The sequence below is a fragment of the Lemur catta genome, chromosome 15 (genome assembly GCF_020740605.2).
Source record: "Lemur catta isolate mLemCat1 chromosome 15, mLemCat1.pri, whole genome shotgun sequence".
Lineage (NCBI taxonomy): Eukaryota > Metazoa > Chordata > Mammalia > Primates > Lemuridae > Lemur > Lemur catta.
In genome coordinates, this window is record NC_059142.1 from 38539356 (window position 1) to 38557194 (window position 17839).

At 41.9% G+C, this 17839-nt stretch overlaps 1 protein-coding gene across 1 annotated transcript; it reads right to left on the reverse strand.

Annotated features, from left to right (window-relative positions):
• Window positions 1-1931: 1931 nt before the first annotated feature.
• Window positions 1932-15345, reverse strand: KRT23 (keratin 23). The gene is made up of 8 exons (XM_045526459.1): window positions 14600-15345; window positions 9806-9888; window positions 9005-9161; window positions 7738-7899; window positions 7530-7652; window positions 4585-4805; window positions 3709-3740; window positions 1932-2317 (listed from the first exon to the last, which is right to left on the reverse strand). Exons 1-8 carry the CDS (start codon window positions 14993-14995, stop codon window positions 2223-2225), a joined length of 1269 nt encoding a protein of 422 aa, XP_045382415.1. The 5' UTR covers window positions 14996-15345; the 3' UTR covers window positions 1932-2222.
• Between the last annotated feature and the right edge of the window lie 2494 nt (window positions 15346-17839).

The following is a 17839-nucleotide window of genomic DNA, read 5'->3' on the forward strand; positions in this document are numbered from 1 at the left end:
TTCTTTGGTTGGTAACTCACCTGAACATGCAGGCATTAATCGATCTGTAACTTTGAAAGATTTTTGGGCTGATTTAAATGTGAGAAAAAGGTTGTTCTATGTTACCTAGAGCCCAAAATCACGGAATTGTTGCTTTTATGGTTAATTTCTCTCTACTTGCCTCTTCTTAGTGAAACAGAGGCAATTCCTTATTTACAGTGTAACCAGTCTCTCCAGTTTGTCTGGGACTGAGGAATTTCCTGGGCAAACTGGGATGAGCTGGTCACCTTAATTGATTCTGTGAAAATTAATAAGACTTTAGAAGATTTTAGGTCCTTGGATAAAAAATTATTCATACGTTATGATTTACTATTACCAAATCATATGCAAACTGTGATTGCCAATGGACGGTTTAGTGATTGTTTTCTGGGTTGATATTATAATTTTATCTTCAGTTGGTCATTTTCTTTTTGAATATTCTTGAAAAGATTTTCTAGCAGTGCTCAAGCTTCACCTTGAGAAAAATGTGTATTTTATGTACAGTTTCTAGATTTGAAGAAAGAGGTAATGGTGTCCAAAATAGCAGAATGAATTGGTGCTAAAATAGAGAAAAAATTCATTTTTACATCTGCTTTGAGACTATAATATCCTATTAACACGAGATTCTTTTAGTAAAGTGAAATAGAAAAAGAGAACTAATGAAGTCTGATATAGATCCATCGTTGTCCAAAATAACATCAAAAGCCGCCACATACAAATACTGCACAAAGAAAACTCATTGAAGAAGTTTGTGTATTGATTATTTTTGAGCCTCTTTGAAATAATCACACAGTAAAGATAAATTTATAATTCTACTCCAGGAAATTCATATATTTTAGTCAAATCAATAATATGTTTTTGTAATGATATGGTTGTTATCCTGGGTTCTTTTTGCCTGATTTCGGATTGTTAGGGGCTGGTATTCTATTCTGTGGGCATTAAGGATCAGAAACACCAATTGCTGCCCTAAAGAGAAGATGAATCCAGTTTTAACAGAAAATATCAAAAACAATCCTTTCCAAGAGAGTATTAAAACACAGAGGCAAAAAAATTATATGGGGCATTGCCAATGTGTTAGATGACAAGAGCACTCAGTTACACCCACTTTTAGTTACATGACTGTTAACAGGAGTCAGTAGACCTGGATCTAGACCCACTGCACCAAGTCAGTGAGTATTTGTGTAAATGCCTTCACTGCTCTGGCCCTTGGTTTATTTGTGAAATGGGAGGTTTTGACTATCCCGTGCCTATGGTCTCTTAAGTTATTAATATCTTACAATTTCATGTACAACATACTGATGATGTCTTAATGGATATGTGGATCTCTACTTTCCTCTTCTCCAGGGCAGCTCCTCTGTACCAACCTCAGAACAATGACCCACACTCCTAGGATGTGAGACAATGGCATCTTCTTCAGAGGGCAGAGGGACAGAGGAGGTTTAGGCACCTACTAGAGCTCAACATAACACTCTGGATCTTAATATTTGCAATTTGGATCTTGGATGAATCACTTCCTCTTTTAAGGTCTTAATATTCCTCTGTAATGAGGATTTTTGTTTTCTAGCTTTAATTCTCTTTTAAGCCCTTCAGCTTTTTTTTTTTCTTTTTTAAAGAGAGATGGAATAATATTTGGTCATCTCATATTCCCAGCGAGGCTTTTCAGGCTTCCTTTTCTCTGTTTCTTTCCCTCCCTTCCCCCTGGCAGAAGCCTGGAGAGCCCCATGGACCACATCTCATGCCTAGGTTGCATGGCTTTGGGGTGACAATGCTGCCTTGTGTTTGGCTGCCGTGGATGTGTTTGAAGCCTTAAGATCCCTCTGGATCTTTCACGGACAATGCCCTGAGGAACCCGTGTTAGGATGAGACATTGAGGTGCTGTCTTGCCTAATGATATTAAAAAAAGACATGATGCAGCTGGTCTGGAGTTTTATTGGCAACAAAACAGATGCACAACGGTGGGAATCTGAAGATTGTAGTAGGAAAGTAGAGCTTTAAACTCATAAGCTCATACTTGGATCCAAAAAGTGCAATATATTAAGAGCATCATGGGAAGTCTGGTGAGATTGTTAAGGAGGAAAAAAAATAAAACTTTCTGAGTTTGATAACTCCAAGGTTAACTTTTAGGACTTACTCATTAGTATCTGGGTGGGGGCTTTCCACTGGGGGAAAATAGTTTTTACAACAGGCAGAAATTCTCATTGGCCTCACGCACACTTTTGGATCTCATTCACTTGGGAAAGAATTATTCTTCCGTTGATGCTCTCTTGTGTGATAGCCTTGATCTTTGGAGCTGCAGACACTGAGGGAAAGAGCACCAGAGAGGTCACTGCCATGTTCCCCCAACTATGTGAACCGTACCCATTTTGGGCTCCTTACCCTCAGCCCCTGAAGGCTCTGTGCCTTCCAAAATGATCACCAAGCAATGTGGTGGGATCTGCTGCAGTGAAAAGGGATCTCCCCAAGGAGGGTTTTTCCCTCCCACTCTCCAGGAAATGAGGGTCTCTGAACAGTGTCACCTTCTGGAGGCCAAGACCTTCATCCTTGGTGCGCCTGATTCAGGATCTAGTCTCTGACCACAAGCACTGGAGGAGTCCCTTCTGCATGTGTGGGCTTTGTAGCACTTGCAGCACAGATCCTATGAGCTTGCAGAACACTAAATGCCATTCAGTGCACCTCACTTTAAAATCTAGAAAGCATGCCATGTGGGGGATAGGTGAGAAGCGAGGGATGTTTATCATGGCTGTTTTCAAAGATCTGACTTACTTGAATAAGTGCCTTGTTGGCACATCAATAAACCAATTCTATATCATAGAGAAGGATTGAAACCATTAACAGAGATACAAGGGAGAACTCTGTTAAAAATCAAACCTCTCTAACAGAAGACTGGGCCATCCCATGGAGTAATGGGTTCCCATCCTTGGACATGTATAAGGAGAGACTCAAAGATTTTCCGTCATATCTTGCAGAGGGATAGTGTTAGACCAGCTGTGATGATTCCTCCAACTCTGATTATGTGAATCTCTAATGCCTGAGAACAGGTTTACCACAAACTAATCAGAAAGTACCACTTGTCCCAGACTCTGTTTTGCTGGAATTTTCTAGTGAGATATTAAGGGTGATCTGAGAAAATAAGTTGCCCAGGTCAAAGATGTTTGGGAATACTGGGTTAAACAAAGTAAAACTTTTGTCATTGTGACTTTCTCTGTCTTGTTCCTTTTCTTCCTCAAAGTAGTATTTATTCCATCTTTAACATATTGAAATGCAACATACCTGTTCAAGAAGAAGGTCATGGTACACACTATTTCCAACCCTATCTGGCCATAGAACACATCTTTCATGATGCTCTATTCTCATCTCTATTCACTAGTGTTCAACAGAATAGAGTTGGAAAAGTGATGTGAAATCATTTACACTTAATTTCCTAGGGGGGTTTAGTTAATAAAGATAAACTATTACCATTTTAATCTTCTTTACTGCTTGTAAAGACCTTTCATATATATTGAGGACAATAATGAGAGCTCACTTCATTCTGTATTACCTAATTCATTAACTGAAAATTCCTGACCATTTGGGAATGAAACACAGGACATTTGGGATTACATTAAGGGTTATGACTACTACAGAATGGATAAACATGCTCATTCATTAAAAAAAATAGATTCAAACAATGAAAGAAATTTTTTTTTTTACCTTTCATGCACGTCTTAGATTCTTCCATTGTCCTATAAAAGTGATAAAGATTAAAGGGCACTTAGTATTAGCCACAATCCTAAAGACTCAGAATGAACTAACTGCGTTTGCCTACTTGTAAAGTCTCAGCTCTTTAATGAGGATAATTATCTGAGCTCAGCAGTCTCAAGGTCATGAGTTAATGGGAGAAGCTCCTGGATCCGGAAGGTAGTGAGTACCTCCTCAAAACAACCCTGGGGTCAGGGGAGGTTCACCTAACCACCCCTCCTTTCAGAGCTGCAGGCTTTGCCTCCACTGGGATTCCTTCCAGGGTCCAGGTCTCAAGCTTGGGAACCCTGAGCTTCTCAGATTGTTCAAGGTTTGGTGCGATGACATTTTGTTTATGTATTTTTTTTAAACTTCTAACTTACTCATCCTCTTGGGTCATAGAATGTATGTGTCCTTTATATGGCCAAGTATTGTCTTTTTCTGGGTTTTCAGAAATATCAGACTGAAAATCTAGACAACTCCATCTCTTAGGAGTCTTTTCCTGCTGTTAAGCTAAAACGTTCCTCATCTTCCTTTTTTGGAGCCAAAATTGTGTGCATTCCCACGGGGAAACACAACAGCCAAAACCTTCTTAGTCGTTTTCTTCTAGAGATTTTAATACACTAATTTTAACTGTCCTGGCTGCAAATCTCAGTGTCCTAGGAGTATTAGCTGATTAATTCACATTTGCTGCTTAATCAAATACAACCTGATATACGTATCTTTTGGAGAAATTTAACATAAATCTTTCTTTCTCTAGAGTGACCATTGCTGACAGAACCTATCAGAGACATGAACACACACCCGAGAGCCCTTTGCCTACTCCTGTCGTGCCAGACTTCACCTTACCCTTCGTGCTCTCCCTCCAGGAGCTGGCGGTAGGTGGTGATTTCCTTCTCCAGGTGGGTTTTGATGCCCAGGAGCACCTTGTGTTCGTTGTTCTGGCGCTCAAGGTCATGGCGCAGCTGCATCAGTTCCTCCTCGTAGTGGGAGATGATCTCTTGCATGTCCTGGAGCTGGCAGGAGTACCGAGACTGGGTTTCTGACAGCGTGTTTTCCAAAGCAGATTTCTGAAAGAGGAAATGATATTTCTTTTGTTAACTGACTGATGGCTTGATTGATTCAGTAACACGTGCTTGTTGAATACTTAGCGTGTGCCGACTACTTTTCTAGGTGCCCTGGTGGCTGCTGGGGACACCAAGATGACAAGTAAGCTGACTTACAGGTTGGAACTTTTGAAGCCCATTTTCTGGGCATGACACTGTTGTATCAGGGAGCTCTTGGCAACTCCGTGGCACTCCTGCAGCATTTAATGTCCATGCTACCCATCTGGGGATGAGGAATCTGCTGCCTTGCTCTGAACCGTTCTTTACCTCCTATGCTTGCATTTCATTTCTGGCTAGATCAAAAACTCCCAGAAGGAGATAGCAAATGGGACTGCTGTCTTCGTATCTTCAGGGAAGGGTCTCAAAAAAAAAAAAAAAAAAAAATAGAGGACATCCAGTTAAAGTTGAATTTTAGATGAGCAATGAGTAATTTTTTGGTGTTAAGCATGTCCCAAATATTGTTCCACTATTGCATGGGACATACTTATACTAAAAGAAATCTTTTCTGTTTATTTGAAATTCAAACTAAACTGAGTGTCCTGTATTTTAATTGGGGAAATTTAGCAGCTCTAGTCTCTGGCAATGCCTTTTGATTATGACAATGGTGACATATTATCATTTTTGAAGAAATTCTAAAAGCTGTTAAATGAAGTTTCCGGGCTAGGATACAGAGGACTGGGTTCAAGCCCCAGTTCTGTTTGGATTTAGCAACTGCTTTTCTGGAGCACATGACTTTAATCTTAAAGAGAAACTCTTAACCGTGCTGGACACTCTCACTTTATTATGGCTGCTAGTGCAGGGGGCCCCTGATGCCTTTAACCTGGCAGTTAAACTGCATTTCCCCGGTCTGATCACTCTCCTATTCTCCCAGAGGGCCATTTTATGCCTTCCCCTCTGAAAGCAATTAGGACAGGACTCCCCCCTCGCTCCCCCATTACTTCCACCCACATACTTGAGTCCATGTCCAGGTACTCGCTTCCCTCCGGTTATTATGCATGAGCTGTTGGTGCTCCGGTCATTTCAGCAATCGCTACCCTTCTTGCATCATCAGTGTTCTCCTCTCTACTAGATCATTCCCACCAGATTTCAAATAGAATAATTCCCCCCGTCTTACAATGTTTCCCTCCTGAAGCCATATCTACCTTTGGGTATAGTCCAAGTGCTCGGCTCTCTTTCACCTATAGCAAAGCTCCTCAAAGAGTCCTTCATACCTGCCGTTTCGAGTTCCTCTTGACCTCGCTCCAAGGTAGGCTAGGAAGCCCTGCACAATCTGACTCCATTGTGACCCCATGACCTTGCCCTCCCTCCCTCCTCCCTGCCACTTTCCTCTTCTCTGCTTTCTTCCTCCCTTTGTTCACTCACTGCAGCCCCACTGGCTTTACCCTGCTGTCCCTCCAACTCACTGGACACACTGATGCCTTGTAGCTTTTGCATTTGCTGCTCCCTCCTCCTGGAACACATCCCAAAGCCACAAAAGCACCTCTTCATCTCTGTTAGGTCTTTCCTCACTGTCACCCTGACAGCAAAACCTTTCCTGACCACCTGGCAGCTCTTCACTCTGGCACATCTTTGCCTCCTCCCATGCCTCATTTCTTTGTAACAGTTTTCTCCATCTAACATATATTTGATGATTTGCACATTTATGGTCTGTCACTCCCGCTAGAATATAAACTCCTTCATTACCGAATCCTCTGTGCTAAGAATATTGCCAGATAGCAGAGTGCATGAAAATGGGTATACATGCCTTGCCCACCTCACAGGGTTATTGTGAAATAGTGCATGTTTAAATACTTTGAAAGCTGCAAAGCACTATAATTATTTTGGTGCTCATTATCTTTGCCTCTATAGTGTACATTTTAAAAATAAACTCATAGCCAAGACACAGTGCACATTTTTAATGCCTGTTCACCATCATTGATTCATGAAACATAACAGTAATTTGCCATGTGCATCTGTAACAAAAATGAACAAATTGTTTCCTCTCAAGACCAAGAGTAAAGTAGCACTCAGGAATTATATTGATGAATGGTTAGAAGATTCAGTAGGCTATAAAGGGAATCAAATGATAGACCATATTTAATAAATGTTAAATGCTTATGACACTCATGCAAAGCATTTTCCTAAACCATGAGGATGATAGAAAAGACTTGGACACAAGAACGTACTCACATACATAACAAATAGAGCAGTACTTTGGAGTTAGCCAGACCTGGACTTGCCACCTACCATGTTGACACCAGAGTTTCTTTATCTTGGGGGTTGCAGGGGCAGCCTGGTTGTAAGTGGAGAGGGCATGGACAGAGATTATGGGGGTCCAGAATCCTCCCCAGAAAACCTCACTGGTTTCACCATTGATCACTTATTAGCTGTGTGACCTTGGCCAATTGACTGTTGGAGCTTTGGTCTCCTCATCTCTAAAATGGGGACACTAAGACTTACCTGGAAAGGTCAGTGTGAGAATTAATGATATTTAATACAGTGAACCACTTTGTACAGCATCTGGCACTGTCTGGACACTCAATATACAATAGCTCTTATTATCATTCTCATCATGAACAATTTGGATGGAAAGTGGAAAGTGAGAGATTGTCCTAAGGGATCTGGGGTGTTGTGGCCTGGGAGAGAAATCAAGGAAGGCTTTATGGAGGAGGTGATGTGGGGGCCAGGATTTTCCTAGCCCCGACTCACCCTCTTGTACTGTGCCTGCAGGTCAATCTCTAGGGCCTGGAAAGTGCGCTTTAGTTCATGGATGTCACTTTGGCTTCTCTGAACAACTGCTGGATTGGCCACCTCCTGGGATATGGCCGCTGACTGTGGGAACAAGAGAGACAGAGGTGTCAGCATTGGGGCCACATGGGAATGGAACCTTTGGGAAGTTGGGCAACCTGTCTTTTACCTGCTCTTTATACCAAGTGTCCAAGTCCTGGTGCTTCTTCTTTATTATAAGCTCATATTCTTGCCTCATATCCTCCAGGATCTTAATCAGATCTTCCCCCGGAGTTGTATCCACCTTCACATTGACCTTGAAGTCATTTGGCACATGATGCTCCTCCATTTCCTGTTTAATAACAGAGAAAGCAAACCAATCTGCTGTGATGATCACAAGGCTGGATTGTTGTGTTGATTGGCAGCAGTAAATGGATCTTTCAAAAACTCAGCTGATGTGGTCGCTACACTTTTGCTGGTTTGGTTTGGTTTCTCAGTTATTGCTTTTTGATGACAAAACATTATATGCATTTTTTCCTCTAATAATTTTACAAAATAAAGAATAGCACGAGACAGGTAATTGAATAGCCAATGTGATTACTGACTTTGTCCCTGGTTGAAAATATTTCAGAAAGAGTTATGCTTGCACAGTGTGCGAAGTCATCTTCAGCAAATGTTCATTGTGAAGTGGCCGCACAATTAATTAGGCAGTTGAACATTTCCGGTTTTACACCACAGCATTTAGGAAACAGTTCAGTAAACAAAAGCCAGAAAGTGTAGTGGCTTTCCAAATCTTGTCAATGCCTTATGACTCTGCAGGGCTGACACCCATAGGATTTCATAAAAACCAAGCAGCCACAGGAAAGGTTTAATTAACGACCATTGTCTAACCAGCTATTCGGAGACTGGGCTCTTTGATGTTCAGAAGCAATTTTGTTTGCCTAAAATGGGAATTGATTTTCTATCATTTTGTCAGAGTCTCAGGGACTTGAGATGGATGGCAACTTTCTAAAAGTCAGTTAAATGCCTCTGGAAATCAGAATTCTTAATTTTTTCCATGAATCATATTTATCTTGGTCTGTAGCAGATTCTGTTTATTCTATTGTTCCCCAATTTGCTTCGTATTAGGTCAATGAAGGAAGTTCATTCTCACACGTTTATTCTTATAGTATCGTATTAACAAATACGTCTAAGTAAACATTGTGTAACGAAACCGTTGACCAACTCATCAATTACAATCGCATGTTGGTTTTTATATTTGACACGTGAATAAACTTGACATTGGAAAGATTAAATATTAATTTTTTTATGATTAGGTAGGTTGGAGGACACTAAGACTGGCATCCAGGTGGTGGTTTCTTCTGCAGCTATTGAATTGCCCTGAAATGTGCAGGTGAAGAGCTGTGCTCATTACCAGGTGCCCCCGGGGGCGGGGGGCATGTGGGGGGGGGTCCTACCTGTTCGTGGCGCTTCTTCATGAGGATGAGCTCTTTCCTCATTCCCTCCACCTCCTGCTCCAGGTCTGTTGTGATGATGGTCAGATTGTCCAGGGTCTTTCGGAGGCCCTCAAGTTCAATTTCCAAGTCTTTCTTAAAAGAGTGCTCATTTTCATACCTTTGGTTAGAAGGAAGAGAGGAGTGCACCTGTTGTTGGAAGGCCATGGTCTTTGAAAGGATTTGCCTTAATTTAGAGGTGAATCTCTTACTTTTCAGGTTTAATGAGAAAAAATGAATACCTACAGGATACCCTTTGCATGTTTGTTTCATGCCGTGCTTTTCTATGATGGTGAGTCCATGTCAATTTTTACACTGAGTGGGAAGAATAGAATAACAAACAGCCATCTGCCCATCACCTGGATTTGGCAACCTTTAGTATTTTGCCATATTTGCTTCATCTATATTCCTTGCTGAAGTATTTCAAAGCAAATTATAGCCATGATGACATTTCGTCACTAAATACTTCAGAATGTATGCTTTAAGAAAAAGACATTTTTCTAAACAAGTATAATATTTATCATACCTAAAATTAATAGTAGCTCTTTAATATCATCTAATTCTTGATTCATATTGAAATTTCCCCATGCTCTGTGTTTTATATCTGGTTTATTTAAACTAAGGTCCATTCAAGTACCACACCTTGCATTTGTTGTTGCTTTGCCTTTTAATTATAAGATTTTAGATGTGGGTAATGGGAAGATGAGTTTTCATTTTCTAAAGCAAACAAACAAAAACCTGTACAACACTGAAGAAGAAACGTACTTGAGGCTGAAGTCGTCCACGGCCATCCTGGCATTGTCGATGAGAAGGATCATCTGAGCATTGCTCATCTTACCATCCGCTATCTGTAAAACGCACATCAAGGGTTATTTCAGGTGGACACACCCACACAAAATGACTGCATTTCTGTTCTCTAGTTTCCTGGGTATTTGACTTGTCAGCACAGACAATTTCTTTTTCTGGCAGTGGAATGATGAATAATAACCAAATCAATAAATATTTATTGAGCACATACTAGATGCAAAGCACAGAATGATTTTTATAGTAAGAATATGATGTGTAGTCAATTTCACTGTCTTTTCTTTTACATTGAGTTTTGACAGTCTGGGATTGATGCAACTGCTGAAAGAACCATGTAGGAAGGGGAAGGATTTGTAATTGTTCAAAATCTCTTCTGCCTTTTTGGTGTTATGAACGTGGCATAGCATTTTGCTTAAGCTCATCCACATCTGATGATATTAAAAGGACTTTGGGTCCTGACTCTTTTCTTATTGTGACTATTAGTTCAGCTTTCTGAAAGTACGATAATTATTTTAGATGTGAACATAATTCTCACTAGTGATAGCATTCACATTTCCAATCAGTGTTACTGAGCAAAACTGACAAGCTAATTTTAAATGTATCTTATAATAGTCATCACATAGCACAATTTTCTTTTTTTGCCCAAAGTGACTGTAGCCATACATGTAGCTTGTAGGTATGTGTATGTGTTTGTAACTTATTCTTTGATGAGAAGGTTCCAATTGTAGCTATTAAAATATTAACTGAAATAATTCTTTACCATCTAATGAAGCTGCTTAATAAGATGTAATGGTGATAAAGCCTCCAGTTAAAGACTTTCACTAGATGGTTATATAATTTTTTATCCTAAAAAGAAAAATACTGTTGAAAGCACTTACCTGAGCAATTGTGTATATGTGTGTGTGTGAGTTTGTGTGTATATATGATTTGTAAATACTTCTAGGTATGCTATATGCAGAGAAATAGTGCACATATGATGCATGTCACTGTCTTTAGGCAAATGGGGTAGAAGATGTCTCATTGTCAAAAGTATCATAATACTTTTGCACCAAGTATTGAGCTGAACTAGAAACTGGGAGCTTTTCTCTGTCTGGCTCTGTTCCTGACCGTCTGCATGGATTTGGGCCAGTCCACTCCCTGGGCTTCAGTTTCATCACTTGTTAGAGAAGGAGTTTGTATACGAACAGGTGGCCTCAGAGGTCTTAGGTCTAAACTTCTGTGATTTAGTTGGAGTCAGAGAATCCTGTGACATTCCCATTGTATTTATACAGTTGATTCCTTTATTTAGAAAGGATTTTCTTAGGACAAAGCTATAACTGAATACAAAGGCACCTTTTAAAAATCTCATCCTATTTAAAGCTCCACTGATCACATGGAATTTGGTATCATGAATGCACAATGGCAGGATGCAGAGACGTAGGAGCACTGGGTCTGGGACTTGAAGAGCAGCGCCTGGGGTCCTGCTGCCGGGCTCACTAGCTGAGTGAGGTCGGCTGCATCGCAGCATCCTCATCCATAAAATGGCGATAGGAATAGCCACTTCATCAACGAGTTACGAGAATTAGAAGAGACTAAATGAAATAATGTAACATAGCATATTCTTGGCATATTATTCTCTAAAAAGTGAGTTGAAACTGAATTAGTTTAGAAAAGTGTACATTATACAGCTTTCTTTTTAAAAATCTAGCACTTTTGTAATTAGGGACAATGACTGTATTGGACACACCCCTAGGTTTTATATGTTGAGATGCATCCTCGAACTTTTGCTGTTTGTGGTGAGAAATAGCTAGGCTGGCTGCCCCTGCCCAAATTCCTTCTTCCCCTTATGGGATTCCAAATGATATTATGATGTCTTCCTTTGCTCTCAGAAAGGATACTGTAGGTATTTCCCTGTCTCCCTACAATGCTGCTTAGGGGAATCCTTACCAATACTCTCGCCTCCAGATCCCTTATTATTCGTATTATCTAAGTACATGCAAAATGAAAAGTACCTTCATCCCACAATGCCTGGGGGCCCCTGGGGGAAGCCTTACTCCCTTGTGCACTGAATTACTGTATTTGACACATACTGTGAGGTATTGCTTGACATCCAGAGAAGCCTTTCCCTATGCATTCCACAGAATCAGAAAATAAAAAATACCATCTGTGGGCTCATTTGGCATTTCTGAGTTAAATTGAGTTAAATTCATTGCAAAGCCCACATCAAACCAACGTTCTCATAGTACGTGAGTGCGAGTTCTGAAATGTGCTTGATACAGAGCACATTTAAAACTATCTCCCACTCTTCAGACCTACTTGATAACAGTATTATGATATAACCACTATTTCTGAGACAACCTTCATGGTAATAAATGGATAAAGATGGATTGAAAAATAATATATGAGACATAGCGTTTGCATTGAATGTTGTAATTAATCACCTGAATTCTCCCCAATGCCCTGAGTGCCGCCTTTTAAAATCTAGTTGATAAATTAGCACAGTATTGTTGCTCCAGGGTGTATGATCTCCTACCATGGAGAGGAAAATAGAATTTTTGACTGTAAACCAAAATGCCAAATACAGTAAGTACTACTGAGACTCATTCAAGGAGTTTTATTTATGATAGCCCTATGGGCTATGTATGAGTCTGGATGTCAGAAGATTGGATTAATTTTTGAACTCAATTGCTTATTGACTTTTTGAGTAACACTTACTATCTCTAGAGTAAGAGTAGAAGAGAGCTGTGTCTACTTAGAGCAATTCATCAAGACCCAGGAAGGGGCAGCCCCAGGCAATTGTGGGATCTCTTTGGGCCCCTTTTTTCTCATCTGCAAATGGGGGAGGTTGGGATAGATGGACAATCTCAACTTCAAAGAGTTGCTTTCTTCAAATGCAGAGAAAATGCAACATCTGAAGTAAAAATCCAGAAAAAAGTGGAATTTGAAACTGAAGAAGCTTCCCGTTTAATCTCAGATCCCAGAATCCCAGGCCATCTAGCAAGTTGCACGGCACCCCCCTCCCCAAATTGCACCCACTCAGTTTCCTCAATTCTTTTCCCAAGAATTTGGACAACCACTCAGCCTCAGTCTCCTTATCTGTAAATTGGGGACAAAAATATCTGCTTTACAGAGCTGTGAGAATGAAATGAGATAATATGTATGAAATATATGTTGCATGATTAATAATGAAGATGTAATGCATTATCTTTATTAATAATGAGTATCATTTTTGTATGAGGCAGGCTGGTCAGCACCACACTGTGGTGGCATTTACATGGCCACTAGAAACAGACCTGGGTTAGAATCCCGCCTCTGCCTCTTGCTGGTGGCTTTGAATGGCTATTACATGTTTCTGAGCTTCAGCTTCCTTCCAGGGTTTTGTGGGAATTAAATTAGATGATATAGAACATTTCCATCATAGCAGAAAGCTCTTGGGCAGCGTTGCTATGTGTATTAAATACCCAATGTGATGCCTGGGCATATAATAAGTGCTCAACAAATGTTTCCCTCCCTTTTGTCTCTTTCTTTTTTTCTTCCTTTCTTCTGCTGGCTCCTAAATTATTTGACCAGGTCTAATCTCACATTTCTTTTGGGAGTCATGTTCTCAGCTGTCTAGTTGTCAAAATCTTCTATTTCCTCCATTCTAAAACCAAAGCAACTTTATTAAACAAAAAACACGATGAGGACTGTTGAGTCACCTTGTTTTTTTTCATAAAGACAACCATGCACTATATAGTTAAAGTAATTACACAGTCAGTTATTAGGTTGATTATTCAGTAATTAGGGTTCATTACAAGGACAGATTTATATTATCTTGGTTGGTCCTTCCTACATTCAAGCAAGGAGGACTGAATGTTGTGAAATAATATGGTCCAAATATTGGAAACCTGCGATGCCCTTTCTAGGGCAGGATAAATCATGATCTTACAAAGAATTTTCTGGGACTGCTTAAAATAAGAGGGAAGTTAGGTAGCTTTAAAAAATAACCTGTGAGAAGATTGGATTCCCTCTACTTCTAGCTAATGTTATGAGATGGCCCAGAAGGTATGTGCTTAGCTTTTTTTGATATTTGGTTAAAAAATTATTTCTTTTATGAAGAAGGTCTCTGTAGCCCATCCCAACTCTAAGATTCTAAAAATTATACTCATTTTATTACTATTTGTTCTAGCAATATGCCATTGCCAGAACTCTGAGCAACTCTATCTTCTAGCAGCCCCCAAAAAGAAATATCCGGGGACGTCACAGTGATCAACCTGTCAGTAGAGTGAAAACCTTTAGGTTTAATCTCCAGAATGGTATAACTCAGCCTTTTGTTGGTGGATAACCTCATTGTCGCCAGGACTTTGAGGTGGAGCAGAACTGATGCAATGAGAAAGTAAACAGTCTCTTGGCCTTGTGCACGGAGCATGCGACACGAATACCAGCCCTTATCGTCACTCTGACACTGTTGGATCATAAGTGATACTGAACAGCGGCTGCTTGCCTCACATGTTTTAGATTTACCTTTTGCTGTATGAAAAATCAGGCAGTCTCATTTTAAAAATAATCTATAGTACTTTTGTAATTTTTGCTGCCTTCTTTTTCTATGTAATTCACGTATAGGAGATTCGTTATACAAAACAGATTTTCCCAAGTCCAGATTAAAAACCTTTGTGCACAATGACTTTAAGCTCTTTTGCCATTTTCTGGAAACTGTCTTTTGTACTGATTTCTCCTCCTGGGGGTCCTCTGGCAATGCAGCCCCATCTCGAGCTCCAGGGTCACCCAGCATCTTACCTGCTCCTGCAGGCGGCTGATGTTTTCCTCATATTGGGAGTAATCTTTCCTACTGCCAGGGTCTCTCTGCTGATGCCACTTCAGGATGCGGCTTTCAAGCTTCACGTTGGCTTCCTCCAGGGCGTGCACCTTGTCCAGGTAGGAGGCCAGGCGGTCGTTGAGGTTCTGCATGGTGGCCTTCCCGTTCCCGCCGAGGAGGGAACTGCCTCTTCCAGGTCCCCAAGCCCTTCCATGGGGCAGGCAGCTTGGCGTGGTGTAGGAAAGGGAGATGCGGACACCCCCCGCACCGCCGTGGACGCTGGGAGCCCGGGGGAAGCACCTGGCCTGGCCCCAGCCACTGCCGGTGCCATGGAAGGAGGCCAAGGTGGTCTGCCTGAAGCCGTGGCTGGAGTTCATGGTCCCATCTGCGTTTGGGGCAGGGCTGGGCTCCGCTCCACTCCCTGGCACCACAGAACTGAGCCGCCTCAGACTGCCCTGATGGTTTTATGCCCTTTGCTGTGGGAGTTCCCTGCTCTGACAATTGTACCAACAAGATCATATCATTGTGCAACATGCGTTTCCTCTTGGTCAATGCCGAAGTGCCCTGGGCCTTTACACACATTGTTGTTGTTTAGAACCACATCAATATGACAGTTTGCTTCCTCCCTCCCAGTTGTAACCCGGGGGTGTGGCCCACGACGTCAGATGGGTATTAGTCTCAGGTGTCTTTCTAATCTTTCCGTGGAGTTTTTCCATTGTACATTTATCTAAGAAGGTCAGATCAAGGTCCACAAAAAGATTATTTGGTGTACCATAGATTTTCTTTTGGAAAACAGATATTAAAACCACAAATACACACATCCTCTCCCCACCCCCCCAAATAAACAAGCCCCAGCTCTAAACTGAGGGTTCGAGAGACTCATAAAGGAAGAGCCAGCTCCGAACAGGACCCAGGTCCCGGAATAAAACTGCTTGTGCTGAGGAAACAGAAGATTCTGAATATCTGATGTCTTTGTGGCAGTTGCTGTTTAATGGAAAGTAATTTCAAAGGACTTGCTCTTAAGAAGAAACCCTCAATTAGAGTTATAATTAATTAATGAATGGCCTAGCCTTCTGCTTCCAGGGTGCCTTTCATCCCAGCACACCTCAAAACCAAACAACTCCGGTGTGTGCTCAGGGAACGTCCCTTGGCCTGGGAGGAATGCAGCCGCGGTCGGCAGCCCTGTGCCTGGCCGGGCTCTGCAGTGGCTGGGTTCTGCGTGTCTGTGACCTGCGGAGGAATGGTGGAAAACAGGAAATATGCCATGGGTTGTCAAACATGCTTGATGGATCTTCTACCTTGTCTGCCAAGGTAAAGGTTAGAAGGAATAAAGAAGTCGTCTGGGGGCGGGGGCCACGTGCTTGTTACTGGCAGCTAGATTTAAAGGTGACTTAGAAATAAAGTGTCAGCCTAAGTTAAATGGAGGTGTACACTATATTTATGGATTGGAAGACTCAGTATTTAAAGATGTGCCTTCGTTCATTTACATCTTGAGGATGTTGAGCATACATTTAATGACATACAGTAGATTTTAAGGTGGGATTTAAGTGGCAATACTGTGTTGTATGGTAGTTAAGCACTTTGGCTGTGAAGTCAAGGCCTTCAGCCTTCCTGGGTCCAAGCCATTGATTTGACAGATGAGGAAACCGAGGTCTATGAGGGGTGGGTGTGGTGAGGACAAACTACAGGTTAGAGGCAGAGCCAGGGCAGGATACTTCTGCCACATAGCACAGTTATCTTGATTTGAATCTTGACAGGGTCCTGTGCAGCACTTCTCTTTCATAATGATAATGGGACTCACCAGTTGACGTAGCTCTTTTCTTTATTTAATCCCCATAACAACTTGGTGTCACTGGGCAAGGTTGTTGTCCCCGTTCGGCGGATAAAGAGTCAGGAGCTCCTAGGGGTGAACGATTCAGAGCTGATTTGTGTGCACAGTGTTATTGAGCACATGAATTCTTAGCTGTCACTGCCTGAGTCTGTACTGTCCCCTCTGCCTGGAAATTCACTCACCCCTGCTTCTCCTGCAGTTCAAGAGTCACCTCCATCAACAATCGTTTTCTGAATCCTCCAGCATGCGCTGGGTGCCCCTTCTAGGGGGAAGCTGCCTCTTCTGGATCCCAAGACCCTGAAGAGGGGCAGACAGCGTGGCATCCCGGCCCCATGGTGGAAGCTGGGAGCCACCGGCCAGGCCCAGCCACCTCCTGTGACTGGGATGACATCCACCCTGTGCTTTCACCCACCACTGCATTTGTCACATGCCTCTGAGACTGTAGTCTTCTTGAAAGCAGGGATTACGCCTTCGTCTTTCAAGCACCAAAGTCTGGCTTCTTGTAGGCATTTTGTAAATGTGTGTTAACTCAGTAATGAACTTTGTAGAGTCAGGATTTTAACTTAGGTCCTCTGATGCCATCACCTCCTGCTCCTTTTTAGGACTGTGAATTATAGAACCAGAGAGCAGGAAAAAGCCTCTTCTGGGAGTGGGCCCACCATCCACAAGGGCAGAACTACTTTTTTTTTTTTTTTTTTGAGACAAAGTCTCGCTCTTTTGCCCTGGCTAGAGTGAGTGCCGTGGAGTCAGCCTAGCTCACAACAACCTCAAACTCCTGGGCTTAAGCAATTCTTCTGCCTCAGCCTCCCAAGTAGCTGGGACTACAGGCATGTGCCACCATGCCTGGCTAATTTTTTTCTATATATATTTTTAGCTGTCCAAATCATTTCTTTCTATTTTTAGTAGAGACGGGGTCTCGCTCTTGCTCAGGCTGGTCTCGAATTCCTGACCTCAAGCGATCCTCCCGCCTCAGCCTCCCAGAGTGCTAGGATTACAGGCGTGAGCCACCGCACCAGCCCAGAACTACTTCCAATTACAAATAAAACCACCCAAAGCACACCAGCCCTGCTCCTCCTACCCTATGACAAACCTTTATCAAAGAGAATCCTCTAGATTTTTTTCATCTCTCCATGCACAAGGTAGAAAAATTTAGCCAAGACTCAAGGAAGCTTGGGGGAGTGCTTGGAAGGAGTGCCCATGGTCGCGTACACCTCCGACATGAGAAAAAGACAAAAGGGAGACGTGATATAAGGAGAGCAAATGAGGGAGACTTGGTTGGATGTGTGGGGGCAAGCAGTGTTCTGATGCATGTGGATGGTTCTTGGTCATCAAGGTCATGGTCGGTTTCTGTTCCTATGGGCCAGCCTCATAAAGGGAGACAGCATCCACT